The sequence below is a fragment of the Apodemus sylvaticus genome, chromosome 5 (genome assembly GCF_947179515.1).
Source record: "Apodemus sylvaticus chromosome 5, mApoSyl1.1, whole genome shotgun sequence".
Classification (NCBI taxonomy): domain Eukaryota; kingdom Metazoa; phylum Chordata; class Mammalia; order Rodentia; family Muridae; genus Apodemus; species Apodemus sylvaticus.
Genome location: NC_067476.1, coordinates 60,358,421 through 60,380,731, shown reverse-complemented (window position 1 = coordinate 60,380,731; position 22,311 = coordinate 60,358,421). Strand labels below are relative to the sequence as shown.

The following is a 22,311-nucleotide window of genomic DNA, read 5'->3' as shown; positions in this document are numbered from 1 at the left end:
TCAACTGTCTTTTGCAAAGCTCTAAATTCCTTCTCGAATACTCTAAAGCTTGCTATTGGAAATCACTAGAAGTAAATTGCTGGAAAATTAAAGTCATCTTATTTCAGCTAGTGCTCAAGTGTAGGTGTGTTCTAGCATCGCCTCTTAAACAAAGATGAGATTAAAGCGTCCGACAATTTAGGGAAATACCCAAGGTGTCCTCATGCTGCTTTTCTGTGTTCTGGGTACAGAAAGCGGTTTATGGCCGGTCCTCTGTACTCTGTGAAAGACAGAGGATCTGGACAAGCAATGTGGCTCCAGTTTAGTCCGGGAAAGCATTTTCAAAAATGTCCACTTTACAATTTATACACAGAAGTCCCCCAAAGTGTCACACTCATATCCAGATCATCTGTATTATCTCACTGTGTTGGATGTCTGTTGCTGTAAAACCATTATCTCCAAATTTGGGGTCCTAAAACATTGACCGTAATCATCTCAGAGTCTGGGTCAATCAGCAATCTAGATGGGACTTAGTTGTACTTCAACAGAGTTGTTCATCTCCCAGAATCAAGCTTCGCCTTTCCTCTTTCTGCCTTTTTTCCTAGAGTGAGCAATAGTCAAGATGCTGTCAGAAGATAACATGGCCAGCTCTGGGAAAGCAGAGGATCACAGATAAAATTCTGACACTGAAAATATATTCTTAGGAAAGTGTCTTGAACACGATGCCTTGAATTTTCAGAACTGGCCTTGAATATGGTTATCATGCTGCACACTAATATTTGTAATACTCCTAAGACATGAATATAATTTCTAACAATTACTTATATTAATAAGATTTGTTTTAATTATACAAAAAATGAAAATATTTCTGCATGATGATCTAGAGTAGTTATGTTAACTGTTTTATTTAGTTTGTGTGTTTTAATACTGAACTGTTTCAACTTGATTATTAAAACAAAATCTATTTCTCTCTCTCTCTCTCTCTCTCTCTTGGAAATAGACTAAGATGCTTAGTGAAACAGCTGGAGAAAGGTGACGTCAACGTTGTTGACCTAAAGAAGAATATCGAATATGCAGCGTCGGTACTGGAAGCTGTCTACATCGATGAGACAAGGTGAGTCATAGCTCCATCCACTTTTGTCTTCATTGTGTCTCTTCTCAGCTCTCTTCTTGACCTTACTATATTACAAAGCAAATTAGCAATACTTGGTACGAAACAAAAATTAAATTCTTACTAAAATTTGAAGTTCATTTTCATACATCTAGTTAACCAGAATATTATTTTTAAAACTATTCCTTACTCCAAATACTTGAATATAATAAAATAGTCAAATGGTTCTTTTATTAAGCAAAAAAATAATTTCCTGCTTCTTCATCTTCAGTGTTCTTAGACTTTTGAATATCAAAAGACTTATGTAGGCTTAAACTAGTTTTCACTAGTGTAAGAATTTCATCTATAATCTCAGAGTACAAAATCTGTTATGAGAAAAGGGGTGTGAGACCCATGAGATAGATTCATCAGGGCCTATGTGGAGGGCTTCTGAGTGTTAGATAAGTATCTCAGGCCCCAAACCTAGCACCATAGTTAGAAGTTGGATGAGACTTGGAATGAGACATTTATTTGAAGAGGGTTGTCAACACAGTACTGTGGCTCTTGGGGAAATCCCCTATCCCTCTTACAATGTTTGTAAATTCAAGTCATTTGACCAGTATCTCCTGGTACTCAGAAAACAATGAGGCAGGGTCCTGAACTTCCCATCAGAGAAGGTGAAAGTTACAAGAAAAAGAGATTTGCCCCTGAATTCAGAGCTGAGTGAATGCAGGTGCAGAGATGCATACTTCCAGAGTTCATGTCAAAGACAAAGGGGAATCAGGAAGAGCCTTCTGGGTGTACCATAGAGTCCTGATAAATGGGGAAAAGGGAGAGGCTGCACTTATTTTTCATATAGAAGTCAGGACTGTAACTCCATCAATGCAGTCATAATTACTGAGAAAGTTAGGTTCAAGGTGTACTCTTTAATTAATTATCTCTGAAGTACTCATAAATACCTATGATGAAATAAAAGTACCAGTGTTTGAGAATGTATATAGATCGCAGTAACATGAGAAGTCCATTGATATCCTTACCCTACTATTTCCTTACCCATCATTGGCCCGCCTGTAACAGTAGACTGTGCAGAAGACAAGGAGTGTGGACATGCTGCCTGTTCCTGTCCCCTCTGCTCATGGTCACATAGGTCAAGTCTGACCTGGAAGAAGTGTTAAAGCAGAGATGGGTTGGACCTATTCGTCTCTGTGTACTGAACTTCACAGTGCTAGTTTACAGGCAATACATTTATATTGTTATCCATAGTCAGGGCTGAGCTAAGTGTTTTTAGATTTTTGCTCTCTTATTCAAGTCATTAAAATAAAAGTTTGTGCTTGCCTGTTACAGTATGTCTCAAGTCAAATGTATAAAGAAATGATTTATCAAAGTCTTGACCCCATCTTAGTCTCAATCTTCTCTATTTTCCCACTGAATATCATGTATTTTCTAGTGACATATTAAAAGATTTTATTCTGTACTTTTCTCTTCTCTATTTATGGTGGTTAGACCATAAATGATATTTCATTTTACTGGTTTCACTAATCAAGTAATTTTGGAGTTTTTGAATCCTGTGTTAAACTTTTACACACTCCACAATTAAAATGTTTTTTAATTCTTAGAGAAAGATCCTCAGTGCAGGCTGGACAGTAGAGGTGATTCATTCTTGGTCTGTAAAATATGGTTTACAGGTTTTTGTTTGTTTTTTCTTTTGGTTTGCTTGTTTGTTTTGTTTTTGTTTTTGTGGTGGTGGCTTTGTTTTGTTTTGATTTGTTTTGTTTTTGAGACAGGAGTTCTCTGTGTAGCCCTGACTGTGCTGGTATCACTCTGTAGATCAGGCTGGCTTCAAACACAGAAATTTACCTGCCTCTCAAGTGTTGGGCACACAGGCATGTACCACCATGCCACCCAATCCACCCTAGTTTGCAGTTATTAAGAGGTGAACATCACAGGTTATATTTTACTTTATAATCCTTCCCTGAGTTGGTTGCTTAGATGATCTTCATTCAAAACATATGGCATAGGTGGCCCATCCCAAGGAACAGAGCCAGGCATGTGCTAGATGCAGAACGTGCTCCTATACTTTCTTCAGACTTTTGCTTTTAGGTGTATTACTTATAGTTCACAAGTAGACTGAACTTAGCACGTTTAAGTTTCTTCAGTCTACTTTTGACCAGACATTATGTGTTACATTTATTTATAAATGAACTTTAAAATTCAACCCTTCTTTAGAGGTTTACAACATCTTGCAGCATATGTAATTTTTATTTCCCTGGATGTTCAAACTTTATTTGACTGATAATATGCTATATTTGTTTATTCTTAGGTAATGTCCTTCCCAGGGAAATTATGTCTTCATAGTTATTTTGCTAGCTTAGGTCTCAATGGTCATCAAGTCATTTAAATACATGTTACACTTTTTGTAATCCTTTACATTTGAAAATTACTCTCTAGTACAGGGGGAAAAAAGGTTCAGCACAAATGGAAGAAATTCAACTTCTGTTTTGTTGGTTGTTTCCAGTGTGGCTTGGGGGCCGGGACAGTGAATTATTTATTGGCTTGCATAAACTCTATATAGTGCTGGGAATTAAACCCAGGGCATTGTGCATGCTAGGCAAGTGCTTCACAAAATGAACTATAGCCCCAGAGCCCTGCTCCTGTGTTTAAATCCTTCCACAGCATCGTGTTTATTAGATTAATAATAATACCCTAAGTTTATACCACCGTCTAAAGGCTACTAGCTATCCACAATCTTATGCAATAATCAGAGTGATTATTTTCTGAATTTTACTAATGGGATCACTAAAGCTCATTTAAAAATCACAGCAGCCCTATGAGATGCAAGTTTTCTTATTACTATTTTGAGCATAAGGACAATGAATCCCAGAAACAGTTACATAGCTTGCTCAAGAGAGTACACTGAAGAGTGAGTTAGAACCTCTAGCATTCTTGGTACTGGAGTTGGGTTATTAATTACAATTCACAACCTAATTTCTTTAGTTACAGTTGACTCATAGGTATTTTCAAGATTGGAACAATTACTTAATGTATAAAAGTCGTGGCTGCCCAAGCAGAAAGAAGGGGCTGCCCAGCATCCATGTAAAAGGGTCAGGTAGAGCAGCATCTCCTGTTACCACAATGTGGGTTGAGGGCTGGGACAATGGATTTCTGTAGTTTTCTGACAGAGGAAGGTAGAGAGACAGCTTCAGGTTCACTGAGAGAACTCAAGGGAATAAGGTAAACGAACAAATATCTAGAGAGTTAGATCTGATATCCTTTTGTACCCACCTACACAAATGTGTACACACACACACACACACACACACACACACGCACACACGCACACACACACAAACACACACACACACACACACACACATACACACACACACTTTCAGAGATTTTTATGGACCTTTTGATCACAAATTCTTAGATTCCATGGTATGTGGAGGGGTATTGTTTCTCATCTTTCCCCAGTTAGGACCTTTTGTTAACATACAGTTGCCTTGAACACAGCTACAGTAGGACCTTCTGCCCTGGAGAGAATCAAAGCTACACATTGGAGCTTTGTCTTCCCTGGAAAGCCTATAGCTAAGTATAGGCTAACCGTCAGGCCAGCAACTAGACCTAAAACTACGTCTCAAGAATCTTTGTGCTAGAAATGTGTACTTAAGGCATTTCAGAGCAAATTGATTTCCTATGTGTTTTGTAAGGCCTGGAGCATGGAGCTGAGGCTATTTCTAAGTTGTGTTTGCAGTTTGTCTTAGGAATTCTAATAAAGTAGGTTGCATAAAATAAAAACTTGGGCAGCATTTAGTTGCATGTTAATTTACATTTCAAGATAGCCTGGTTTCTGAAAATTGGATCTAGAGATTCTTTCAAGAAAGTAAACTATTCTGTGCATGTTCCATGGAGATATGTGAAAATGGATTAGGCTTAAGAAAAGGTTAGCATAGGATAAAGTAGGAATTTTAGTTCATCAGTGTGCACACCTACCAAATATGACTACAGGGTTTCAGTTAAAACAAATCAAAACAAAAATCTCTCTGTAAAGATGATTTCCTTTGGAAAAATAAAATTTCTGATAGAAATAGAAATATGACTTTTATGGAGATTATTGTAAATCCCACAGTGGAAATGATCATTTGTTAGGTTTTATAAAAGACATTTTCATATGAAAATGCCAGAATTTATGAGTCTTTCAGATGTGTCTCTAGAGGCTATTATTCTTCAAAGTTACACAGTTGTAATCCATGTGATCTAAAAAAGAATGCGCGTGTCCTTATTTGGATTGTAGCACAGTCACGCAGTGCAGCATCCCTGGCTGCATGGATTCCAGGGGAGGCAGCTGCATATTGTGTCTGCTAATACCTCAAAACTATACCTTCCTATTCTGTTTTGTTAATACAAACCCACATGACTAGAATAAAGTCTCTGGACTTAAAGAAGAGAAGGTCATTCAAAATCAGGACCTGGAAATAAAGGTACCTACTCTAGAGTATCCAGCTTTCTCACTTATGAGATACAGATGAGGGCTGACATGAGGACTGCATGTGACATAATTCCAGGCAGAGGAAAAGTTGAATTGTAACCATTATTTTTAATGTACAGGTCAAATGTGTCACACTTTGCCTGCTTAGGTTACAGCATATATTAAGATGTGCTATTTAAGCCCAATAAGGAAAACATCAAATGATTTCCTGAGAACAGTTTGTAATTTTGGAGAAAATGCAGACAACCATGGAATAAAAGAGATATACAAAATGATGGAAGGGGTCTAACCCTTGCTAGCACATCCTCTCTTGACTAGCATTCTAACTAAGCCTGAGTTCTTCTCTTGAGAAATGCCATACTGAATTGAGACTGCACTGATGTCAGTTGGCACTTGAAAAAGTTGCACTGTGGCAGACACAGAGTGAGTACCTGGGAGGCTAGAACCTTGAGATCATTTGGTGCATGGATTTTCCAGTAAACCTTCATTGACCTCACACATATTGACAGAACATAGACGTCACTATCAGAATCTGATGGGAATTATAATAGAACAAGAAAGGTGAAGAGCACTGTGAGCACTGTGGGCAAGACTGACCTGAAGGGAAGGCTGAGTGTCACAGAGATCAAGATTAAAAACTGCAAGGAGTAGGAGCAAGTTGTAACTAGAAGGAGGAGTGAGGGCTAACCATTCAGAGTCTGGATTTTAAACCAACCACCACTAGACTTGCATGTGTTCCCTAATGAATCTGCTCTGTGCTGTAGATCTCCCAGACCATTCTTCAGGGCACAACTTCTAATAAGAGGTTTTAAGATGCAAAGCATTAAGAATGTCACTGAATTGTGACAGAGAATATCAATTACAGACGTGAACTGGGAAGTTCTAACCCCAGAGTTTCTGATCGTTTTGGTCATCACTAATTAGAATTCCTTTGCTATTTGACTATCTTCCCACATCTTAAAGATTGGGAGAATGTCCACTGAATATTTCCTTATTTCACCAGTCTCTCCTGTCACATTGCTCACCAGCCACTGCTGGCTCCAGCCTGTTTGTTTCTATGCAGGCCATTATTTTTAAGTCCCAATACTACAGGTAGACTCTGAAGCACGAGCTGCATCCCTTTCTCCAGTTCATGAAAGCACCCATTCATCTGCAACTTCTGCAAGGCCTTCCTAATGGGTGCTTTTAGAGCACAGAGTGCAACTCTTTCACAGAGACCCCACTGTATCCTCTGAGAGTTTGTCCACCCGATAGAAATCAGGTCCCCATTCCATAGGGAAGTCTTTCAACATGTTTTCCTCCCATGAATTCAGAATCTCAAGTCCAAAGGTTAAGAGGACCATTAAGGTCAGTGTTCAGCTGGTCCTTCCTCTCCTGGGATTAATATCCTGTCTAGAAGAATGCAATCAAAATCCTGCATATAAAATTGGTAGGATAAGGTAGGTGTATCTACATGCTCAAGGACAGCCTTGCTCATGACTATTCAAAGATGATGTCATGCTCAGTCCCGTTCTTTGAGTCTCCTCTATGTCAGAGTAGAATCTTCCCTTTAGTGCATCTAAGAGGCCTATTCAGAAGATATTTTTTTTTTTACTAAAACAAAGGAACAGTCTGCACAGAAGTTAAAATTAAGCCTCCATCGAATACATTAATTTTTTCAAAACCTTTTCATATGTCAGTTTCTCTCACTTCCAACAGTTAAGGTTTTTAAAGACTCTTGGTTACTGTATTACATTAGCCATAGCAGTCAAGGGTGAGGATGGTAATGTGAAAAAAGTCTGTGGAGTGGGAAGTGTGAGTAGAAGTCTTTAAAGGGTTAAGAAACCCTTTAAAGTGTGATGCTGTCTGAAAGGAGAAAGGAGGCGGCACAGACATGGGCCATATGTCAGAGGAGTGTGGACTGGGTAGAGTGTGGCACAGGATTCTTGAATTGGTGAATCTAATGTCTTGCGGAGAACCTGGGTGCGTTAGGAAATTCCTAACCCTCTGAAATACAGTCCCAGCAAAGGGAAAAAGCCACTAGCTGCAGTATGATGTTGAACAGAGTTAGCCAGGATGGCTTTGAAGAAATTATTACCATCGTGCTTTCAGAGTTTGCTCGTGTGCAGGAAAGGTACAAACAGAACAAACTATTAATGGGGTCAGTACGTGAAGAAGTTAGCTGGAACTAATCAGTGCAGAGCCAAGAGGCCCTGAATGAACGGGAGCCATAATTTTGAATCAGATAGGCAGGTTAGAGTTTGAGCCAACTGCTCACCACAGGTGGAGGAAATGGGTTACAGGGAGCACGGTCCAGGTGTGAGCAGTAAGTTACACAGCATTTGAACTATGGTGATGTAGCGAGAGAAAATTCTCTGTGCTCATTTCCATGGCATTGACTCTGTGTATTCCTCTCACACTTAAAAAATAAGAGAGAGGAAGAAGGAAAGCAGGGAGCTGAGCTATAAACATTTTTGAGGATGTTTCAATTATGACCTGAGCTCAGCCAAGCCCACTTAAACAGAACAGTTGATTTACTAGCTCCCATTAACCAAAGAATTGCCCGCTAGTGCTGCCTATAAAATAGGTTGACTCCAGGTACAGATGATGTCAGCAGAGGCTGATCTGTTTTGCTTGTTCTGGAATGATCTTTCAGATGCTGTGAGTGGTAGCAAGACATTACCAGTATTTGCCAGCTCTGAACTTTCTGCAAACTGTCAAATCTAGAAGGAATGGAAAGGTTTTCTTTGCTACAGGATCTAACAAGCATATCCTCTTATTTGATTAGTTTGGGTTAGGTAACAAGCTTATCTTTGAACAATCACTGTGTCCAGGGGCACTAGATACCTAAGCTCATGTATCATATGTCCCAAGAGAAGGGACGCTATTTAAGTCACTTGCCAACAATTGAGAAGAAAGAGAGTGTTTCTCAAAAACCACTAACTACATCTTGTTGACTGTGCAAACTAAAATAAAATCTGTTAGTTCTACAGGCATGAGGACCTGGATGAGGGTGTGGGTAGGAGCTTGAGAATGTCCTTTGACTGGAAGTTCAGATACTGTTTTAGTTCCTCGTTTCCCTCTTGCTATGGGTTAGTTAAAGTGGTTTTTACTTCTCTCTTTCCTTTTTCTTTCTTCATTCCTTGTTAGTTTTCATCCTCAGCCATTACTTTTCTCACACAGATGCTGAATCCTCAGTCTCTTTCTGCTGTGAAATTCTGTGACCACTGGTCCCCAAGTGTCCTCCTCCCAGCCAGCAGGAGAGGGCAAGGAGTCAGTTGATGTTTGGCTTAGAAGGGAAGAGCTTGTAAATGTGGCCTTTGCTTTGCTCAGTTTCACTTGGAAGAAATACTGAGAAAATCTGTTCAGGTGAACTGTGTGTGCTAGACATCAGTAAATCATCAAAAAGCAAATGATAAAGTTATCACGAGTTCTGTTTTTGTGGCATAAGCTGTTCGGAATGCTGTGTTTGTAGGCTGTACTCACCTCGTACACGGGTGTGAAAACCATGCTGAATAAAAAAAAAAGTCACACCAGTTTTGTTTGGTTTTCATCTCTTCTGGCCATCTGTGGTTTGTTACTTTCTATAAACCTTCAGAAACAGCCTCACTAATGTGAACAGACAAAAAAATTATCCACATTTGTTCTTAGAGATGACTGATAAATATGATTCCACAATTATGAGATGTAAAATAAATTCTTTAGACTTAAAATGTGTTACTTTAAACACTATCCTTTTCTAATCATATGCCTGATGGTTATTTGAAAGTTATAGCTAAGACAATAAATATATTATGCAGTTTTCAGATATCATTGCATATTCTTGCATGAAATTCTCAAAAATCCTATAAACACTATTAGTTTTGGAGAGAAGTTAATACATTTGAAATATAAAATAATTAACTTAATTAGATTCATATTGAAATGGAACATACCCTAAAATTCGGTCCTAAATCATCCTGTATCCTTTTCCAAGGGACATTCAGCCCAAGGATCAGTATGAGTGAATCCTAATTGATTGGAATTATTGGTTAGTTCCCAGCTTCCTAGCCACTGTATTTAGACATCAATATGCGATGTCCTTCTGCCCAAAGGGGATTCTAGAAAGATTGATAAGGCTGTTGGCAAAAATTTTTAGCTTATGGAAGAGCATTGTGTGTGATACTTGTTAATATTTAAAAATGTGTGTGTGTGTGTGTCTGTGTGTGTGTGTAATACAGAGCCCAACACTGAGTATCTTCCTCAATTCCTCTCCTACCAATTTGACTAGATTGCATGACTGACATGTTCTAGAGACAAGTTCTAGATTCTGTCTTTGCATCCCCAGCCCTGGGTTTACACAACCATACTACCATGCCCTGTTGGTTTGCTTGTTTTTGTTTGTTTTGTTTTATTTTTTCATTTGTCTGGCCAGCATTGTATAGAGACCTTTCTTCAGAATGAGAGTTTATGAAACTATCTTGCTACAAGAAAATAATCTAAACATTAAAATTGGCTATATTTTAAAAAGATAAAAGGAGACTGTCTTAATCTTTCATTTATGTCTACTTTAACTCAACATTCCCTCATGTTTGCCCCAACAAAACACCATCCAACTGACTTTCCAAAAAAAAAAAAAAAACCCAAAACCTTAAGTTTTCACTTCAAGATCCCTTGGAGCTGGAATTATAGATTGTTGTGAGATGCCATGTAGGTACTGGAAATCAAATCCAAGACTTCCAGAAGAACAGCCAGTGCTCATAATATTTGTTACATCTCTCCATCCCCTGACCTTCTGATTTTAAAAATTCTTTGCTGAAGTTAACCTACATTTAGTTTTTATTTTTAATGAAAAGAACTTGTTTCCTTTGTATTTAAGTTACTTTGGTTCAGGTTTGGTGTCATTTGTCATTGAGAGCATTCTTCTGGCCACAGAGGTCAGCTTTGTTCTGTGATCCCAGCAAGCTCTCATCCTATTCTAACTGTAATTCTAAGTAATAATGTCTGCTTTCTAAGTCAAATTGTTACATTTAACAATTTATATCTTCTAGACGACAATAATAGGTTGAGTAACTTCAAAATATTCCATGAACCACAATGATAATGATCTCATAATAAAGTCAAACAACATCAATGATCCTTGAGCAAGTATCAAGTACTGGAAATCAGACACACAGGTTATTTTTCAAAATATTTGAAGAGGCATGTGATAATTCTTTTCAATACTTCATCAGTAAGATTTGTTCCAAAATATGTGTGGCCTGTTTGCTCCCCAACTTTTTCCCTCACATCTCTTTGTGCCATGGGGATCGTGGGGCTGACAACAATCACTGTTCTGTTTGATGACTGCCAGCAGCCTACTGCCATCCTCTCTTCTATTTTGGCCCCATGGGTTGAGTAAGAGATGTATTCTTATATTCTCATATTCCTGTCTTCTGAATATACCGCATCTTTTTGTAGCACTCATTATTCACTTTCTGCTCAGGTGAAAATTTGGCTTTTGTATTTTGCAACCAAGCATCATGCAAGTATTTCCCATCTGTGACAGCATTGCAAGATATTAAAAATGAATATATCTTCACAAGGGTTCTAACACCTGTCCCATGCCATTCACTGATAGTGAAATAATAGACACATAACTATAACTACTGCTGCTGACTTTATTCCATAGAAGAATACACAAGCCTCTTTGACAGCGATGCCCAGTAGCTGGCAAGCCATGGTTGGAGAATAGCACTTTTGAAACATTGGTGATCCTGAAGTCATTCAGAAGGCTGGGTAGAACAGCATTCTAGGTCTGCTCCAAGAATTCCTGATTTGGTAGGTTCTACTCAGAGATCAGTTTCCACTTTTAGTAAACTCTCATTCCACGAGGATTTTACTGATCTAGGGAAACACACTTTGAGATCTACTTGAATAGAGGGTATCACAATGAGACTTCAGAAAAAGAAATATAGATTTGGTCTAAAACTACTGTGGGGGCTCACACTTTTAACTCTAGCACTCCACAGGTTGAGGCAGGAGGAATACAAAACTACACTATAGATCAAGATACATAACAAAACATTATTGCACACAGAAAAATGATGGTAAACGCCTTAGTCAGGGTTTCCATTCCTGCACAAACATCATGACCAAGAAGCAAGTTGGGGAGGAAAGGGTTTATTCAGCTTACACTTCCAAATTGCTGTTCATCACCAAAGGAGGTCAGAACTAGAACTCAAAACAGGTCAGGATACAGTAGCAGAGGCACAGGCCATGGAGGAATGTTTCTTACAGGCTTGCTTTCTCTGGCTTGCTCAGCTTTCTTCTTTCTTTCTTTCTTTCTTTCTTTCTTTCTTTCTTTCTTTCTTTCTTTCTTTCTTTCTTTCTTACTTTTTTGTTTGTTTTTTTGTTTTTGTTTTTGTTTTTTTTTAGGCAGGGTTTCTCTATGTAGCCTTGGCTGTCCTGGAACTCACTCTGTAGATCAGGCTAGCCTCAAACTCAAAACTCCACCTGCCTCTGCCTCCCAAGTGCTGGGATTAAAGGAATGTACCACCACCACCCAGCTTCAGCTTGCTTTCTTGTAGAACCCAAGTCCAGCAGCCCAGGGACTGCACCACCCACAATGGTCCCTCCCCTGTTGATTGCTAACTGAAAAAATGCCTTACAGCTGGATCTCATGGAGGCATTTCCTTAACTGAAGCTCTTTTCTCTGTGATAACTCCAACCTCTGTCAAGTTGGCACCCAAAACCAGCCAGTTCAATTGACCCCTTGTCAACTTGACACACAAACACATCACTATTATGCTTCAACCCTTATTCTCTTACTCATCCCAAAATCTAAATAACTTTAAAAGTCCCAGAGTCTTTACAAATTCTTACATATTAAAATTTCAAACCCTTTAAAATATCCAATCTCTTTTAAAAGCCAAAGTCTTTTTATAATTAAGTCTCTTAACTGTGTGCTGCACACACACATACCTAAAATACCTTGTTATTCCAAGAAAGAAAAATATCAGGGCACAGTCACAATCAAAAGCAAAATCAAACTCCAACAGACCAATGTCTGGGATCTTCTAGGCTCCTCCAAGGGCTTGGGTCACTTCTCCAATTCTGCCCTTTGTAGCACACACCTTGTCATCTAGGCACCAGCTGCCTATACTCCAATGCTGCTGCTGTTCTTGGTGGTCATCTCATAGTACTGGCATCTCCAAAATACTCCTGTCTTCTGCTGTAAATAGGCTTCACCAATAGCTTCTCATAGGCTCTCTTCATGGTCTTAAGCATAAAGACCTTTGCATGATCCCTTCTTTCCTGAGCCATCAATTGCAACTGAGGCTGCACCTTCACCAGTGGTCTTCTGCAGTTTCTCACAGTGCTGAGCTTCAGCTGCTCTTCAAGACCCCTTCATGCCTTCAAACGAGTACCAGCTGGGTGACTCTTATACATTACCAAGTCCAGTCACAGCGCAAGGAACAACCTTGGCTATCTCTAGAACACAGCCTCTGTGTTCTAGAAAACACTTCCCAAAAGATTTCACCTCAATGATGTTGGTCTCTTCTTAATCACTGCTAATTTCTTAGCTCCAGCTAACCAGCATCAACAGCCCAAGTAATGCAAAAATTTCGCTTTAGTAGTTCTGGTATCTTGTTAATCACAGCTGATCCCTCAGCCCCAGCTAAACAAAAACACAGAATCTTCAAAACAACAGTCCTGAAAGGAGTCTTTAATCTTCCCTCTGAAATTTCACAAACCAGGGCTCCATCTTCTGCACTGTACTCAACATCGTCTTCCAAGCTCCTACATACATCCCACAGAGCTCTTAACATGGAATGGATTTTTTAGTCCAAAGTTCCAAAGTCCTTCTACAGTCCTTCCCAAAACACAGTCAGATTGTCACAGGAATACCTCACTTTGCTGGTATCAATTGGTCTTAGTCAGGGTTTCTATTCCTGCACAAATATCATGACCAAGAAGCAGGTTGGGGAGAAAAGGGTTTATTCAGCTTACACTTCCAAATTGCTGTTCATTACCAAAGGAGATCAGGGCTGGAACTCAATTAGGTCAGGTTGTCAGAGCTGATGCAAAGGCCTTGGAGGGATGTTTCTTACTGGCTTGCTTCCCTTGGCTTGCTCAGCTTGCTTTCTTATAGAACCCAAGACTACCAGCCCAGGGATTGCACCACCCATAATGGACCCTTGCCTCTTGATCACTAATTGAGAAAATGCTTACGGCTGGATCTCATGGAGGCATTTCCTCAACTGAAGCTCTTTTCTCTGTGATAACTCTAGCCTGTGTCAAGTTGACACATAAAACCAGCCATTACAGTATATTTTTGTAGAAAATTGATGTTATCAAAAGACTGTGGTACAGGAATTATATCCCTCATTATGTATGAGGTAATTGTGTGTTCAAAGATAGCCCTCCCTCAGGTTCCAGGATGCAATAAAGACAAGGGGCATGAAGAGCTAAATCAGAGTGTTTGAGGTACCAGGAAGTCAAGGGCTGTCTTTGATTTGTAATGCTTTCATCAGTCTCTTGGGATTCCTCCCTGGGCTACAACTTGACCCTTTATCTTTAACCTGCAGCCCTTAATAAACTTGAGTGGACACCGGTGGAGGGAGCATAGACTGCCACTTGTATTACATTCTCTTGATTAGGAAAAATAACATGTCCCATCCCACACTTGATGGTGAGACCTGATTTCTGATGACACCATATACTTGAATTATAACACATAGAGAAAAGAAGATGGTACTAATCAGCAAGTTTAATCCCTTTTGCCTGGGTTTCATAGTTAAAAAGTTCTTTACATGTTTCCCAGGAGAAAGTGATCAACAATCTTACCAGGCTGTAAATTATAATAACCACTTGTCTTCCAGATATAGTGATGCACCTCTAGCACGAACACTATGGAAATAACAACTCTCTAATTGGATCTAAGATCTCACTATAGGAGAAAGAGATCATTCATGGGCTACATGGCAAAGTCATGGGCTCCAGGGAGAACTCAATACTATATTCTACTAAATGGACATAGTCTTAAACTATTTCCTATACTCTTTATCTTTGTACCCAGATAAATGCATTTCTCAATCCTCACCAGAGAAACCTGTTTTTTTGGGGGGGGGATGTTATTTTGTTTGTTTGTTCTTTGCAGTAGATAGTAATTAATACAGAGACCCACAACTGTTCAATAGATGATGATATAGTGTGGAGTTTTTAGCTCTAAATAGTACATTTAAATCAACCCCCTTCACTTCAAGATTTAAGAATCACTTTATATGAGAGAGTAGAGATGTTGTAAGAGCCAGAGGTAGTAGACTTCTGCAGCAGTGGACTTCATGTGTGTAGGGCCAGTGTACACATGAATTCATAGTGGTTCTGACTACATGCACAAGATCAAGCCAGTCTAAATCCCACATCCATGAGGGAAGTTTTAGTTATAGCTGAGAAACCATGAGCAACTAATCTCAGTTTTCTTCAGGTATGTGGTCCCTGAGATACCCTATCCACCCACATATAGGCCATGCTAATGGAGTCAATGGGTTTGAAAACATAAAACTGGGAGGGAAAAGAAGTGATGGGGTACAGGGGAGAAACCAGAAGCACAGAAATGGGAGTGCCAATGAAACAGAAACTTCCTTTCTATTTCCCCCTCTTCTTAACATGTTATCCTCAATTCTACTTCTGCATTTGTGGTTTTTCCTATCCAACTAGGTAAATTTTTAACATATATAAAAAATTAGTTTTGGAACTTTGCCACTGTCTTTTCACTGCCTTGAGAGAGAGAGAGAGAGAGAGAGAGAGAGAGCATGTGTGTGCTTTCTTAAGACTTCTTTGGCATTATTCATATCTTACATGCTTCAAACACTCTGACAACATGGTGCAAGCCTTTTCCTATGTGTTAGTAAAAGAAAATCAGCTTAAACTAATTCACATAGGGGTGTGGCCAGCTGGGGCTCCCCAAGAGCTTACTGCATGACAACTGCTGTTCTAAATTACACAGATAGTAGATGATAAAGCCAGGAGCATGATTAGAAAGACAGGTTTCTTAGCCACAGAGGATGCTTATTATCTAAAACCTTGATAATTAGTGGAATGTTAAGCTTTGTGCCTAATTAAATATATTCAAAGATATATTTTGGGCTAAGAATTCCTGATGGGAAGCCAAGAGTCCTCAGGAAGGCCTGGGGCACTGTTATGTTTTCACCCATTTCTATCCCAACCCACTCCAAAAATATAATCTTTATCCCAGCTCTTCAAGTAACTTGATTCCATCTGATAGCCTTACTGGAAGATGCCTGGGGCCCTTCCTGCCTTTCCTGGGGGACCAGACCCCACTCCAGTATGGGCATCTACTTCTTTGGGTGAATGTAAAGGAGCTGCCAAGTCTTCAAGTCTTAATGTGGAGAAAGTCACCTCTGACTTCCACATTATCCTCAGCCAACCTTCCAGTAGTCAAGACTCCTGGGAGTTGAACCAATGACAGGATGACTGCCTTCCCCACCCAAACATCTAATCCTTGTGTTGTCTCATATACAATGGTCATGTTCCCACAGTTCACAAGAAAAGGGGTAATGTCTGCTTTAAACAACCACAAAACTAAAGAATTTATAAGCTCTTGACCCTTTGGGAAGAGTACAGGGGATAAATAAATAAATAAATAAATACGTAAATACATTAATACATAAATAAGCTTTGAGCAGGTAGGGTAGTGACAATAGAAATGGAATTTCAAATGGACTCAATTCCATCCTAGCAATGAACTGATCATCTACTAAAGTGCCATAGACTTTTTTTTTTTTTCCATTTGACATTTCTCTAGAAAGGAGTATTTCAGATACCAGCTTTGGAAATAAATCTAAGCTTTTTTTCCACTAAGACCTTTCCAGTAAGCTAAACTCCTATAAGATTTTCTTTCCTTTTTTTTAAATTGCCTGATAATTTCATTCATGCATACAATGAATGCATACAAATCTGCCACACCCATTTTGCTCTTGAAATTTATTTTATCTCCCTACCACCACTTTTCTCTTTCAACCAAACATTTTTAGAGATTATTTTTAACTTTAAATTTCAAAGTTATAGAGAGGATGGAGAGTAGTTAGTGCTGGCACTATTGGCTGAATGAACTTTGAACTTTGAAAGAAAGCCATACATTTAAAGTGAACAAGATCTCAATAATTAAAGACTCAGACTCCAAAATGAGACACCCTGCAGCTCAGAATTTGTCATGTCCACTGACTGAGCAAATCTCTTAAGTGTCTGTGCTTCTTTTATTAATCACTAAAATTAGACAAAGGTGGAAATCTTCCCTAAGGCGGTGTATTGAGGACTGAATGAGCTAAATTTTGGCTTTTTTTCCTGGTCCAGAATATAAGCAATAGCATCAGTTGGAATCTCTATCTATGCTGTGCATTTCTGAAGTCTGAGTAAAAGACTGGTATCATGTTCAAGGTTACTTGGGTGGTTGTGTGGATGGAAGAAAACATGTTAGTCAACTCATAGCATGGTTCATTATTTAATAAATATCATTAATTGGTTCCTCTGAAAACATTATAAGGGAATTTAATGGGAAACAGTGACTACTCAAGATACTGTATACAATAGGCAGGGGAGAGTCTCTTATCCCACCTTGCAAGTGTTCAAGACTGGTACCACATGGCAGATGTGAATTTAGCCTCACTCTTAGCACTAGATCATCATATTGTTCCTCTGAACATAGACTTCTATTGCAGGGTACTAATGATGGCCTTTTGGGAATATATTCCTCTCTAGAGATGACAAGTTTCTAAGACAAAACACATTTGGAGTCTTTCCCTCTACCTTTTCCAGGTTTAACATGCTAGACTTTTTTTTCTATCATGTTAAGCATTGTTACTATGAAGTATTTTGTGATTTATAAGTAAGGCATAGAAAGTGAGGGCCGGAACAGCAAGGGCAGCAAGACAGACACAACCAGGCTGGTCCAGTCTCATCACACAAGGAGCTGACAGTTTGCATCCTAACTCAACTTGTAAGTGTTTTGGGAAACACTGTAAAACTGAGGCATAGGACACGTAGTTTGTTCACCAGATAAATGAACAAACTATTGATTCTGTCTCATGTAGAAAAATTATGCTCATTCTCTCGACACATTAAACATAATGGTGGAAGGGATGAGTTAATTGCTTCTTGAAATAAATCCTTTATCATGTGAATGGAATGAAAGAAAAAAGTTCAAACGTGTGTTTGAACATTTAAATGTAATATTTAGTTTCAGTTGTAGTCACCAACTTCCTGGAAAGGATTGTGTTTCCTTGAGTGTGACTATTTTCCAAGAGTCCCCCTCAGACAGAAATATTTTCACTGACATATAATTGTAAGAGTCAAAATCCCATGACCTCTCCTTCCGAGGTTGCCCCCTTCTTTATTTCCCTTTCCCTTCAAACTTTCTAGTTCAAAATATAAGCCCTTTGGGAGATGTGTCATATTATTCAGAGAGAAATTTTGGCCTATAAATAGCTCCAAAGGATCACTTGATCACTGATCTGATGCAAGGTCAGTTTTTCTTGGTTCCCTGGTCCACTTTCTACACATAGCCTTTGTCTGAGAACCTCTCTTTAATCTTTGCTGACTTCCAATGGGACTGAAAAAATATGTCAAAGAGTGGAACGTTTTTTTCAGAGGTCAATAGTGGTAGCATGTTACACATATGTGCCTGCCCTATCATTTCTTTCCCATACAGTGCTCTTTGTGAATTCCTAAGGAAAATAAAACAATATTTAGCATATCATATGATAGTTCATATTATAATACAATATGGACTAGCATCTCTGGACCTTTATAGACCTTTAGAGAGTTATCACAAATACTTTTCCTATACATTTTTTCAGATGTGCAAACTATCTCTGATGATCTTATTTAAAGCAATATTTCCCGTCATAATTATATCCTCATCCTTTTCTCCATTTCATCCCTTTCCTTTGAAATGTAAATCATAGAACCATGCTATCTATCTATCTATCTATCTATCTATCGATTGATTTATTTTGAGATACAGTCTTTTTTATTTGGCTCTGCTTCACCTGAAACTTACTATGGATACCAGGCTGGCCTTGAACTCACATATACTCACATGCTTCTGTCTCCTGAATCCTGGAATTAAAGGTCTCCAATACTATGCCCAGAATATTTCAACTTCTCATCATTTTATAGGTTACCAATAATTTTGACATGCCTAAAGAATATTGTGTTTAAGTTTTTGGTTTATATAGTGTTTCCTTCATATATTAAACCAGAACTAGGAACAATATGCTATCAGAGGCCAGTATTAAGACAGGACCAAGACCTTATTCTGTATCTGACTTCAAATCGACACTGATAGGTACTCCACACTCTTCATACCCAAGAGAGGAAGGGAAGCATGTTTTAATGACTATCTCGCAATCAGGAAAGTAGGCTGGCAAGCTGAAAATTATAGGGAATTAATGCTATAGTCTTGAATCTGAAAGTCATCCAAACTCGGAATTTTCTTTTTAAGGTAACTCCATCTTTTTTAAAAGTCCTCTGATGGAACACTCCTCCACTGCTGGTGGGGTTGCAAATTGGTACAACCACTCTGGAAAGCAGTCTGGCGGTTCCTCCGAAAACTGGGCACCTCACTTCCAGAAGATCCTGCTATACCACTCCTGGGCATATACCCAGAGGATTCCCCACCATGTAATAAGGATACATGCTCTACTATGTTCATAGCAGCCCTATTTATAATTGCCAGATGCTGGAAAGAACCCAGGTATCCCTCAACAGAAGAGTGGATACAAAAAATGTGGTATATCTACACAATGGAGTACTATTCAGCCATTAGAAACAATGAATTCATGAAATTCTTAGGCAAATGGATGGAGCTAGAGAACATCATACTAAGTGAGGTAACCCAGACTCAAAAGGTGAATCATGGTATGCACTCACTAATAAGTGGTTATTAACCTAGAAAACTGGAATACCCAAAACATAATCCACACATCAAATGAGATACAAGAAGAAAGCAGGAGTGGTCCCTGGTTCTGGAAAGACTCAGTGAAACAGTATTTGGCAAAACCAGAACGGGGAACTGGGAAGGGGTGGGAGGGAGGACAGGGGAAGAGAAGGGGGCTTACGGGACTTTCGGGGAGGGGGGGGGCTAGAAAAGGGGAAATCATTTGAAATGTAAATAAATTATATCGAATAAAAAAAAAAACAAAAAAAAAGTCCTCTGATGATTCAATAAAGTCTATCCATGTTTATTTTGCTCCATCTTCAAATAAAAAAATTACCTTCATAGAAACATCTAGGTCAGCATTTAAAAACATAACTAGGCATCATACCCCTCCTACCTTTGCCATATCAACTGAGCCACTAGAGAAGTGTCTATCGCTGTTTCAAGATATGCCTGTTCTTTATACAATGCTGTACCCCATGCCTTTGTCATTTGATACTAACTTCCTTTACTTCTTTATTCTGTACTAAATATAGACTGTTATTTTCCTGGAAATCGCACATTCCTTCTCAACAAAGATTTGCACATATTATAACTACAAATTTCCAGAGTAACCCATCCCAGTGATACTCACTATGTTTATATACCTGCTTTGTCTTGTCTGGTTGTCATGGAAGCTTGTGAATTTAGGACATATAGACTTTAAGTCCCCAATACCAATTAGTGGTAGAAAAATGGGCAATGGTTACCACCCACCTGGTATTCTGTATCACCCAGCTGATAAGAACAGGGAGTGGAGAATGAGAGGAACATGATGACATCACGTGATTACACCACAATGGTTCCTGTTCCACCTGCCCTGCTCTGTAGATTTACTTGATCACTGCATAAAAGAAAATAGAAATGGCATAGTCTTTAAGTAGTGAAAATTTCAAGGCATGTAGTATAGTATTATGCTAAAATGGGCTAAGCAACCTAGCTTGAAATGACCAAAAGAGCCAAAAAAGATGTTTACCTAAAATTCCATTGTCAGTGGTCTATTGGTAGATCAAAGTCATTAAAACATAAGAAGAAAAAAAAACTTGAAAAAATCACAAAGTGAGTATTAATCAGTATAATTATTCAGTTGTATGTCTTTTGACTTGTGTCTACATATAGTTTTGTAATCCCAATATTTAAGGAGTGTTTATTTTTACTACAGTGTTTCATAAATACATATGTATTTATTAAATATCGTGAAAAATAAATATTATGTGTGTATAGAAGGAAAACATATATAGAGGGGACGATTTAAAAGGTCGTGTTGATTAAAAGAACACAAAGGTCAAAACTAAAGCATGCCATGAATACTGGGGTTATTGATCGGGTCAATTCAGATGTTAGCATAAGCTAGTTTGTGTTCTCTAGACAAAGTAGACTGGTGTGTGTAGCTGGGTTTGTATATAAGGAAAATCTTTCACTTATTATTATTTTCAGTTCAAGACTTTAGGAAGTTCTCAGTTACAGACTCTGATAGGCATTCAGTCAGGGTATTTCCTCAGAACCCTACTCCATGGTAGCTATTGCTCCTTATTAGCCACTCCATGTCACTTCCCAGAAGTCAATACTACACTCTGTGTCCCTAACTCTGTTGATGGCCTTTGGCAGGAATTCTCTTTTGGTTTTGTTGAGAAAAGGTCTCATTTGAAGCTGGTCCAGGTTGGCCCCAAACTTCCAATCCTCCTGCCTTAGCCTCCCAAATGCTGGGACACTTGGGTCCTGGTCATAAGTTCTAAACACACGGAAAATCCACCCTTATGTTAAAATCAGCTCTTAACTGGCAGCATGCCTCCTCCTTATAGAGTCTCAGTCTCCTGAAATGAGCTTTTGGCACAGCCAATTTCATCCTTGTACATCCTGACACAATGGAGTACTATTCAGCCATTAGAAACAATGAATTCATGAAATTCTTAGGCAAATGGATGGAGCTGGAGAACATCATACTAAGTGAGGTAACCCAGTCTCAAAAGATCAATCATGGTATGCACTCACTAATAAGTGGATATTAGCTTGGAAAACTGGAATATGTAAAACATAATCCACACATTAAATGAGGTACAAGAAGAACGGAGAAGTGGCCCCTGGTTATGGAAAGACCCAGTGTAGCAGTATAAGACAAAACCAGAACAGGGAAGTGGGAAGGGATGGGTGGGAGAACAGAGGGAGGGAAGGGGGCTTATGTGACTTTTGGGGAGTGGGGAACCAGAAAAGGGGAAATCATTTCAAATGTAAATAAAAAATATAGTGAATAAAATTAAAAAAAAAAAAAGAAGCATCTGGGAAGTGAAATGGCATATGGACTGAATGTGAACAATCTTTTTTTTTTTTTTGTCATTCTTCCCTAAATTGCACAGCATGGCAGATATATATGTCATGGACATTTTATTAATGTTATGTAGAATGGAGAGCTAATTTAAGGTATACATGAGAGAGCTCTTAGGTTACAGGAAAATAACCTGATATTTTCTAAATGGGACTTGAGCATGTGCTGAAATTTCCCATGAATAATAAAATACAACTCCCATACATTTATCTTTATTTAAAATGTTATTTACTGTTTATTATGTGAGTGTATATGGTGTGTATGTGTGTGTACACGCACACGTGCGCAAGCACATGCACATAAATGCCACAATACATATGTGAATGTCAGTCTAAGGACGACTTTCTGTCTTTTCATGTGGATCTGGGATTGAACTCGGGTCTTCAGCTTTTCATCCCAAATCCTTTACCTCACTGGCCTTGTTTCTTCCTTTATGATTTTTATTGTTGTAAAATATTCAATGATAATGTTTAAAAGACTGTTTTAGAATTCTT

General features: G+C 38.6%; 1 protein-coding gene across 2 annotated transcripts in view; it reads left to right on the top strand.

Annotated features, from left to right (window-relative positions):
- The window catches only part of Pde1a (phosphodiesterase 1A), a 201,019-nt gene that overhangs the window by 110,855 nt on the left and 67,853 nt on the right, over positions 1-22,311 (top strand). For both annotated transcript variants that reach the window (XM_052182786.1, XM_052182787.1), the window contains exon 2: positions 980-1,093. In XM_052182786.1, coding sequence (XP_052038746.1) covers positions 980-1,093 — 114 coding nt within the window. The remainder of the gene's footprint in view (positions 1-979; positions 1,094-22,311) is intronic.